Below are 10,345 nucleotides of genomic sequence, written 5' to 3' on the forward strand. Positions count from 1 at the left end.
ACTTTGAACGCTTTCTAAACTAAGATACATCTCATGACTTAGTTTAGAAAACGTTCCTTAGTTTAGAAAGCGTTCAAAGTGTATATTCGCAAATGTGCAGAACATTGAGAAATAAACAATACATTGGAAAATATGGATTGGTCATTTTGAACTGGGAATTTTCTTGTGTACCGGGAATTGTTTTATATACTGGCTATTTGGTTATGTACTAGACACTTTTGTGCTGGGAATTATCTTGTGACCGTGAATTACTCTATGTACTAGCCATTTGGTTATGTACGAGACACTTTTGTACTGGGAATTTTCTTGTGTACCGGGAATTGCTCTATGTACTAGCCATTTGGTTATGTACGAGACACTTTTGTACTGGGGATTTCCTTGTGTACCGGGAACTGTTTTATGTATTGGTCATTTGGTTATGTACTAGAGGCTTTTGTACTGGGAATTTTCTTGTGTATCAGGAATTTATTTATGTACTGGGAATTTGCTTATGTACAGGAAACTGTTTTATGTACTGGCCATTTGGTTATGTACTAAACCTTTTTGGAAAGAAAGTATATGAAGATCTGTAAAGATAAGATACACTTTTAGAAATTTTCTAGAGAAAATTTTTTTTAGTAAAAACAACAAGACATTTGCGAATATATATTTACGTATGTAACTAATATATATATATTTTTTTTATGTCTTGCCTTCTTAAGTCTTAACATGCACTTGGAATCTACTAAAACAAACAAGAACAAGAAATTTGGAAATGTGTTAGACATTTGCGAATGTACTATGAACAGTACAAATAGTTTGACTAAAGTATCCCGGGAACTATAAGACTTACAATACATTTTCGTATTTACTCACCAGCATATAATGTACTGTAAACAAGTTAATATTCTCTCGTAAATTCTCTCTCTCTAACTACTTTATCTCTCTTTCTAAATTGAATCTTCACAAAATAAGGAAAAAGATAGAAATATAAGACGAAGGAAACTAAAAAATGTACAGTAAACTTGCACATAACAAGGAAACGTGGGAACTGATTGGGACCGATAAAACGTAGCGAGAAGTGAGGAATGTACACTACATTTCAATACGTAAATGACGTTAAATATAACAAAAAAAATGGTACAATATCTAAGAGAACAGGGAGATCTCGTCAAATCCGGATATAGTTTCCCATTTAGATTAAGATTTCATTCGCAATTTTAAATCTGATTTCACACAATTTTAGGGATCTAAAAAATAGTAAATTTTAAATCCGATTTCACACAATTTTAGATCTCGTCAAATCCGGATATAGTTTCCCATTTAGATTAAGATTTCATTCGCAATTTTAAATCTGATTTCACACAATTTTAGGGATCTAAAAAATCGTAAATTTCACTCAATCTCTTTACCCAAAAATAACAGATCTAACAAACCTCTTACAAATAAACCCAAGGTTGATCATAAATAGGAAACTGAATTAACAAAGATATTCTATCTAGTTTGATGAAAATCCAGATTTGTTATTATCCATGGAGAAATAAAAACAAATTTTACAACTTCCTTGATTTGTTATCATCCAATCCAGATTTGTTATTATCCAGGCTTCCGCTAAAGAAAAAATAGTTCACCCCTCCTATTGATTTTAGGATTATTTATCAACAAACAAGAAAAAAATATGGAGAGATAAAAAAAATGAGTTAAAAATTTCAAATCTGATAGTAAAACGATAGAAAGTTGGAGAGAGAAAGCAAGGTAGAGAGAGAAACTATAAAGAGAAAATTAGCTGAGAGAAAAAAATTAGAGGGGAATGGACGTGTGAAGGGTAAACACGGGATGTCAGAAAAATTATGGTGACTTTTTTGCTTTGGTCCCACCAAGACTGTCAAATTGGACCTCAAACCCATTTTTTCTCTAGCTTGTATTTTTCACTTATTAAAGGAGCTGTTTTTGGACCTTTGACCCATTTTTGCGAAAAAAAAAGGAGACGGGAGGGAGAGAGAGAGAGAGAAAAAAAAAGGTGAGAGATGAAGGTGGTGGTCGGAATCTGTGTTGGCCAGAATTTGTGGTGAGATGAGATTTGAGGAAGATGAAGATTAGGGGGCAAGAGACAAGTTAGTTAACTTTTGGGTCAAAATAACCACTAAGTCAATCATGGTTGGCTAAGTCTTTATTCCCTAAAGATTTTTTTTATTCCTCAAAGCCCTCACCCTTTGTAAACCTTTTTTGTTTTTTAAATGATAACGTTGTCTTATTCATTCAACTTGAACGTTACAACCTTTTTTTGTAAACCTTACTGGACACACTTTTTTTTCATTCGTCTCCACCAAGCGTGAGCTAGAGAGAGATTTTTGTTTGTTTGTTTTTCTTTTATGAAAGTTTTTGTTTGTTGAAAGAGTGATGCAATTTTGGTTTTGAACAAAACCAATGTAACAAATTATGTAACAACAATGTAAACCCCTCTTTTTAAACCCTACTGCCCGCACTTTTCTTTTTTATTCGAGAGATTTTATGGCCAATATCTAAAGTTCTTATAGACAATCTCGCTAAAGGCAATCCTTAATTTGGTTAAAGGGAATGTGTGTCTAAGAGGCAATGCATCAATCAAAGTGACCTAGACTATTTTCTTTTTCTTTGATTTTGCATTTTTACCTTGACATCAATTCAAATACTTTTCAAGCAACAATAGCAAAAACCATGAAGAAATTTACTATGTATTACAATTTGAACTCCACTTTCAAATTTGTTCAAACACTTCTCTAAGAAAATATTAGATTAGAGATGAAAGGAGGAAAAAATTTAACTAACAAACATAGATCAAAGGATAAACAAATGGTTTACCTTTCAGAAACTAGCGGAACAAATAGAGAATGTTGATAGTTGCAGCCAACCTGAAATTTAAAAGAAAAATTACCACGAATTACTTCGAGAATGGAAGAACAAGAGTGGTGTCTATGTTTGAAATATATAACCATTTATGTTTACGACTCTTCAAAGTCAAGGTACACATGTATACTAACAGGAACCTAAACTTTATGTAACATATTTGCTCAACTGTAGAGAACACGTATACTCTTCCTGAGTACCATTATAGCACCTGCCAATAACTCAAAATTATTTTAGGTAAAGTTAGTTCCAAATATGAAATTTTCTCAGTAGTTACGAAGTAATTAGACATAAATCTTTTTGCACCTTAGAGTATACACTTTCACTTCGATTTATGCCAGATTGTTGTAGCCTCAATGAAATAGATAACTGAACAGTGAGCTAACCCATTCCAAGGAAACCGTCACTTGTACAAATGTTCAAATGAGAACCAAAATCCATCCCCTAAAGTGATTGTGATAAGGCAGATGATTTCAGAAGACATTTTTGTGGAGTTAGATTTCAGAAAACATTTGGTAAGATAAATCTTAAAATCAAACCGACCAGATAAGAATGAGAATCCGTAGTAGTTGACCTCAATCTAGCTATTAGATTTTGAAGAAGGAACCAATAGATTTCAGAAGGTAGTAGATGAACTATGCATTGTTAATGTGAATACGACATTAGATATGGATGGGAAAACAAAATTATAAGAACAAGATAGCAGACAATTGTAAGGAATAAAACCCTTAGCTCTGCTATTTTGACTTACCTTTTATGATTCAAAACCCAGACAATCAACCAAACATGTCGGATTTGAATAGAAGCAGGACCACAAGATGTTTGTGAGAAGCCATGAAAGAGATTTCGGGTTTGAGATTATTAAGCTTCATTTTAAAGCCAAGAAAGAGATTGATTGAGAAAGGAAGATGAGAGAACGAAGGAATTCTTTGATAAGTAGACAGAAGGAGTTTTCGTAGTAGAAAGGGTTATGGGCTATTAGGTGATAGAGAAAATGACACTCCGGTTTGGAAACGAAAGGTTATGGATATAAGGATTCGTTCATCTCACTTAATGGTCCAGATGATCTCACTCAACAGTTTAGATTAATTCTAGAATGAAATAGAGCCTCATTTAATTTGTCCCAGTCAGTCTTATTTATTTTGTCCTAGTCAGCTTTAAACCCGTTCTGTTTTGTTATATAGATATAGATATTCAAATATATATATATATGTAAGTAGAAATAAATCTTACCATTTTCGATTTGAATCTACGTCCTACGATACGATTCATAAGATCGGAAAACGATTTGAACCTACGATATACGATTTGACAACATTAGTCATTACCAAGTGAACTTCATCATATAAATCTCATAAATTAGCTTCTTCAATATGGTGTTATTTCTCTTAGTTTCCTGGTAGAATTACTTTCTTATTGGTGTTTTGTTTGTAGAACAAGAATTGGTTTGGTTGATCGACGTTAACTCTCAACAGAAAACTTTTGTTGAGAGACTCTAAACAGATAATGAGAATAAGTCTTTTTTCATGTTTTGATCGGCTTTAAAATGTCACTCTTTTGTCTTTACAAGTTTTCTCTTTTACCTGATCTAGGCGTTTACAAGTTATTGTCCACAGCTTCATCAAAAAAAAAAAAGTTATTGTCCACATATTCACAAGATAGTAAAACAGTATAATACGGATAACCATAATTTTCTGTATTTTCTATCAATGTTCTAATAAAATTAAAACAAATTTGCCAATACAGACTATTATAACATCTATCCGTTCAAACCGTGTTACCTTTGAAAAATAATATTGGATGGAGACTGTCACTAAAAATGACGGTTATTTCTGCTATGGCTATCGTTTTTCCAAACTATTATAACATCTCTTCCGAACACCCAGAGCGCAGGAATATACTTCAATTCAAGCCGAGATCAACTTCTTTTAAGAAACCTTTCAAATCCAGTATTTAAGTTTAAATACTTCTAATGAAGCTTAGAAAAGCGATTTTATAAGTTCAGTATGAAACTGTGATGTTTTGTACTCATCTAGTGACAAATAACTATGAGATTAAAATAAGTGAATTTTACACAATACAGGATACTGTTCATATAGTGAGTTCGACTTCTCAGTTCTCACTCACTAATTATCGTATAACTTCGGCAGAATTTCTGAAGTCACGGAGCTCATATTGTTTCAACTATGTAAATGGGTACTTCATTCAATGGGTCAGGGTTTGTGTTTCTGAGGACATACTTCTACAGAAAGTCAGACCCTTTCCTGCCCTCTTTCTTGTCATTCAGATAAAAGGGCTATGCACTTGAAACTAAAGTGATGTCGAGACAAATACACACATAGCACTTATTATGATTTTCATTCCTTACAGGGCAAAAATAATAATCGTATAATCCATAACATTTGTGCAATTACAAAAACAAAGTTTGTACTTAGGGAAATGATTACCTTAACACAAAATTCCGTTCTCTTAAACCACAAAAGCATAAGATCTACATGCTTTTGTTATATAACACTGGAAGAAGCGAACCAGTGGCCGAGAATCATTTGAATTGCCACTCCCTTCGGCACATGGGGCAGTTTGCTTGGGCAGTCTGCGAGTTCACCCATTTCAAGATGCAGTGTAGATGGAAGGCGTGGTCACATGCCCCCCAAACTGCAAGAAAGTCAATCGATCATATTAGAAAAGAAGACAGCCACGATCCACAACCATATATAAGATCATTTTGATTATTGATGTGTTCATGTAGAATCTTCTTGCAGTTTCTTAATTCAAATACTCTTGTCTCTAACTCATTGATTTTGACATTCAACTCCAACCACAAAACATTGACAATATGCTTGTGAAAAGCAACATCGAGTCAGATGGACACCAGAATTTGGATTTCTCCCTCGGTCTCAGAGGTATCAGTCAAGTCTATGTACCTTCTCTTATGGAATAGCAATCAGGAGGCGCAACCTATTTTCAAAGACACTTGGAGGTGCAACATTCCTATGAGAGTAAGCGTGTTCCTGTGGTCTGTCATTTGGGACAGGATCCCAACAGTGGACAACTTACGAAAGAGAGGTAGTACAACTCCTAACAGATGTAGTCTCTGTGGGTTAGAAGAAGAATCTTGCACACATCTTTTTATTCTTCGCAATACCTCGATGGAGTGTGGAATTGCTTTATAGCCAGCTTGGGGATTGTATGGTCTTCTCCCAACTCAATTGCAACTATGGTGTTAGCTTGGAGAGGAATCAAAGGCAGTCGACATAAGAGGGACATTTTGAATCTAATCCCAAAAGCTATCATTTGGGCTATTTGGTTGGGAAGAAATGAAGTAATCTTCAGCGATAAATCTCGTTCCAAGGATCAAATCTTCTTCTCGGCCAAATGTCTTATTTACCACTGGAGCAGACTCCTTTCTTGGACTAGATCTTATTCTTTCTTGACCATGGTGGAATCCTGGGATGCATTTATCTCGTCGCTCTAATCATGTTTTCTTTTTTTTTCTTTTTAAGTTTTTGTTTGTTTGTCTTTTTGCCCGTTAGGGTGTGTAGTCCCCTGCTCTCTTTTTGGCTTCGGCTATTAGGGACCCCTGTATCCTCTTTTTCTTTCAATTTAATCAAATTAGTCAAAAAAAAGCAACATCGACAGTTCGACATGGCTATTATGTAACTAAATGCATACTATATAGTTTTCTGTTCCTGATATAATTTATGCATGAACTGCATCACATCTAATACCTTTCTTACCAATAACTCCTATATTGTTTCCTGGTGAGCATGAAGAACAGCAAAATTGTGTTTGATAAAATCCTATACAATTTCATAGTAGAATCTAAACCAGTATCAGATGTCATCACGTACCGAACAGTCAAACTCTTCTTCGAACGACTCGGACAATCCCAATGAACTTATTTTGTTATGGTGGTCTAGTCCAGAAGAATAATTTTGATCAATGTAGTTGGTCTCGGTCTCGGTTTGGTTGAAGGCCGAGACTGAGACGAGACCGAGACGGACCGGGAAACTCGGTCGAGAAAACATGTTAGCTAATAAGTACTAAGTAATAAGCTTAATTATCTGACTCTTCATTACCTCATAATTTTCTGGACTTCAAACATAAAATTACTTCAATCATTCATAATAAACAAAATCTTTATCATAATAAAAATATTTTATTCCTAATCTACTAGAACTTTCAAAGTTTCTATAAAATTTTCGAAGTTTGCACAAGGCAGAAGTCCTAAAATATATAATATCATTGATATTTATCTTAGATTGATTGGGAATATCACAAGTAGGTAAGAAGGTAACAAATAATAGTATACGATTAGGATTTAAAGTTTCCAAAAATAAAAATTCAAAAAAGTTAAAAGATGCTGTCTCGGTCTGTCTCGGTCGGGAAACCCGAGGTTCTCGGCCAACCCTAACTTGGTGTCTCAGCCGAGTCTCGTCTCGGAAGAGGGCCGAGACCTAGACGAGGCCCGATATTCTCGGCCGAGACAGCCGAGACCAACTACATAGATTTTGATAGCATATAAATACAACGAAAGAAAGAGTCACTTGAACTTACTAAGAGGGCAGTCGTCTCCTGGGCGTTTACAATCAGAACAACAACCATCAAAGGCCATTCTACATATCCCACATGTCTCATCTTGGGCATCCCAAGTCCAGGAAGCTACACCATGCCATCTATAAATTCACACTATAAGAAATTACCACAACTAGCACAAGTTTAACATACTGATCATTTAGTTAATAGCTCGAAGAATTTTAAAACTTAATTTGGAGGAGACATTGTAAGAGGTGAAGAGTACATACTCTGTTTACCAATAATGACATCAAATAGAATTGTAGGTTAAGGAAAGCTGCAAGAATGAATTGGAAATATCACAGATATTGGCAAGAAAATAGAAAATTTTCAGAGTTATGGAGTAATAAAGATAGGACCGAACTTCATTAGAACATATGAAGCTATAGAGAATACAGAAAATGTAGAAGAATTCCACATCAAATGCAAGCCTTATCACAAAAAACTGCTCTATCTTCAACTGCACTGATTTATTGCACTCGACCTAGGTATCAAGTCTATCCTCTTGGACTCTTCGTTATTTGCTAGTTCCATATCGCTTGGAGGTGTTCCCAGAGCCAGAACTAAACGTGCAACACTTAGTACTCTGGGGTAGGCTTGGTCCGTCCAGAGCTTGAGCAGACATTTTCTAGAGCTTGAGCTATAGGTGAGACCGTGAGAGCATGAGGTTAGTAAGTTCCGAGGACTTCTAGGTAGGCTCGCGGAACCTTCAAATGAACAAAACCTTGTGCCTGTTGGGCTAGGGCTGAGAGACTAACACTTACAGTTGCGGAACGAGTAAGTTTCAAAGCAAAAGAATTAATAAGAAGAAATGAAGATTAGTAATCAATGACATGATTATCATGGAAAGCTGAAAACTCAATGGAAAAGGATACGTAGTATTTTAACCTTCATTTTCTAGCCTGCAAAAACCAACGCCACCAATAATTTTACTTCTCAATCACATTATGAATCAGACCCACCAGAAATCTCTATTAATCTATACACTCCACTGTACTTTTTATTCAGAACTTTAAAAACCCTAGAAGATGAAAAGTGAAAAGTTGGATACAAAATTTGGATGGGTTTTTTTATCAATTAAACTCTAGAAAGTTAAATAAAAATCAACGTTAATTGCGATTCAAAAGAACCAGGTGATTTAATAATCGAAACAACTCAAAATCAACACTTTTAGAGAGAGAGAGAGTTACCAGTTGAAAGTCGGAGGAAGGACTGGTGTTTTGGTGAGGCGGAGGGTGCGAACGAGAGGGAGGAACTAGGAAGTGCGGGCGGGCTCCGGGGAGTGGGTGGACTGTGGAGAATCGGTTCTCACTTCTCTACCACCTTTCGAAATTCCCGCGCTGATGAACCCCAAACCTAAAGCCCCTCCATGGGGGGGGGGGGGGGGGGGGGGTAAACAGTAATCTACCCGATCAAATAGGACTATACCTGTATGGATTAATTCTAATTTTGCACCATTTGGGACGAATAACATTAAACCAATGGTTGAGTTATGTTTGCATCATATTATCTTTAGTCATAGTGGTGTTGTTGTTATTAGAAGTAAGAAGGTCTATCTGTTATAAGGGATGTGACCGCCCATAAAATCATTGGTGATGCAAGGGATTTGGAGGCCTTTAATATACCTTTTCTTATCTAAACTTATATCTATAGAAGTACAACATTCCTATAATACTACTTAGATGTGGTGTCATTTTATGGTAGCTCCATATGAGAGGTGTCATCTCATGGTAGCTCCATATGAGAAGTGTCATTGCATGGGAGCTCCATATGAGAAGTGTCATCTTTTTTATGACAACACATGGGTTATGTGTCTCCTTCCTACTACTTCTCCCACCCTATAAATAGATGTACATGGTGTAGTGTTTGTATGAATTTGTAAGAGATGGAAAAGGTTTTGAAAGAATTCATCTAATAAAGTTTGGTTCAAGTTTATCACTTTTATTTTAGTATAGCTCATTACCTCTATCTCTTTCCCTTCCCTTAGATCCATTAAGTTGCATGCAAATATCGATACACATTGAAGAATATAGACCGACAATTTACAACAGTGTCAAAATTATAAAAGTGTAGTTCAATACATTTTAACAATAAGAAATCAAGGCTGCAATTTGAAAATTTAAATCTCCACCGTCAAATATAATCTTATGACATTGAATCTGTAACATTGGGAGGAGGGGAAAAGATATCCTCCTCTCTTATTAAATAGATATCGTCTGCTTTAGCAAAACATGGGCGCAAGTAGAACTACCTTTATTTATTTTTAGAAACTAAAACATAACTAAAAAAGATTAATAAATAAAGAAAGTAGTAAGAGTGAAACAGATACGAAAATTAAAGCTTCTCTTAGGGTACTTCTAAAGGCACCGGGCCAACAGGCTGTTAGCGAACGGGCTCTATTAGCACCAGGCCCAATAGCTATTTTCTCTTGTAGCATCGGCCTAATCTGTAAGCACACGTCTTCATCTAACTTAACCCTAACCTCCATTTACACTTCAGAAATTGAAACACAAATTTGGAGAAAAACCTCCATCAATTTCCTCACTTAATCTCTCATAATCTCACTCGTTTTTTGTCAAATCTTTCTCTAAATAAGTTCTTTTACTCTCTAAGATAAAGAATCAACGAACATTTGGTGAAGACGAAGTAGAAATCAAGCTCGATTTGCTCCTTTAAGATTGGTTAAAAAACACCAAACTTTTATGATTTTCTTGAATTAATTTGTTGTTTGAGTGGTCGTGGACATCAACAAAATAGTATTACATGTTTAGAATGTTGTTTACTATAATTTCGAACACATTTAGAGAGTTTTATGTCAAGATTTTAGCCCCCAATCATTGAACCTAGTTTACATGCTGCCTGTTACGGCTCTAACGGACTGGTCCAGTCCGTCCCGATCTTCCTG

At 35.2% G+C, this 10,345-nt stretch overlaps 1 protein-coding gene across 1 annotated transcript; it reads right to left on the bottom strand.

The window, feature by feature from the left end:
- Nucleotides 1-5,186: 5,186 nt before the first annotated feature.
- On the bottom strand, nt 5,187-7,974 carry LOC147566859 (anaphase-promoting complex subunit 11). The gene is made up of 3 exons (XM_086655886.1): nt 7,907-7,974; nt 7,423-7,541; nt 5,187-5,520 (listed from the first exon to the last, which is right to left on the bottom strand). Exons 1-3 carry the CDS (start codon nt 7,972-7,974, stop codon nt 5,408-5,410), a joined length of 300 nt encoding a protein of 99 aa, XP_086512012.1. The 3' UTR covers nt 5,187-5,407.
- Nucleotides 7,975-10,345: the final 2,371 nt, after the last annotated feature.

This window comes from Eschscholzia californica, unplaced genomic scaffold (assembly GCF_041429995.1).
Source record: "Eschscholzia californica isolate CP2 unplaced genomic scaffold, dmEscCali1.0.p SCAF_1, whole genome shotgun sequence".
In the NCBI taxonomy this organism is placed as follows: domain Eukaryota; kingdom Viridiplantae; phylum Streptophyta; class Magnoliopsida; order Ranunculales; family Papaveraceae; genus Eschscholzia; species Eschscholzia californica.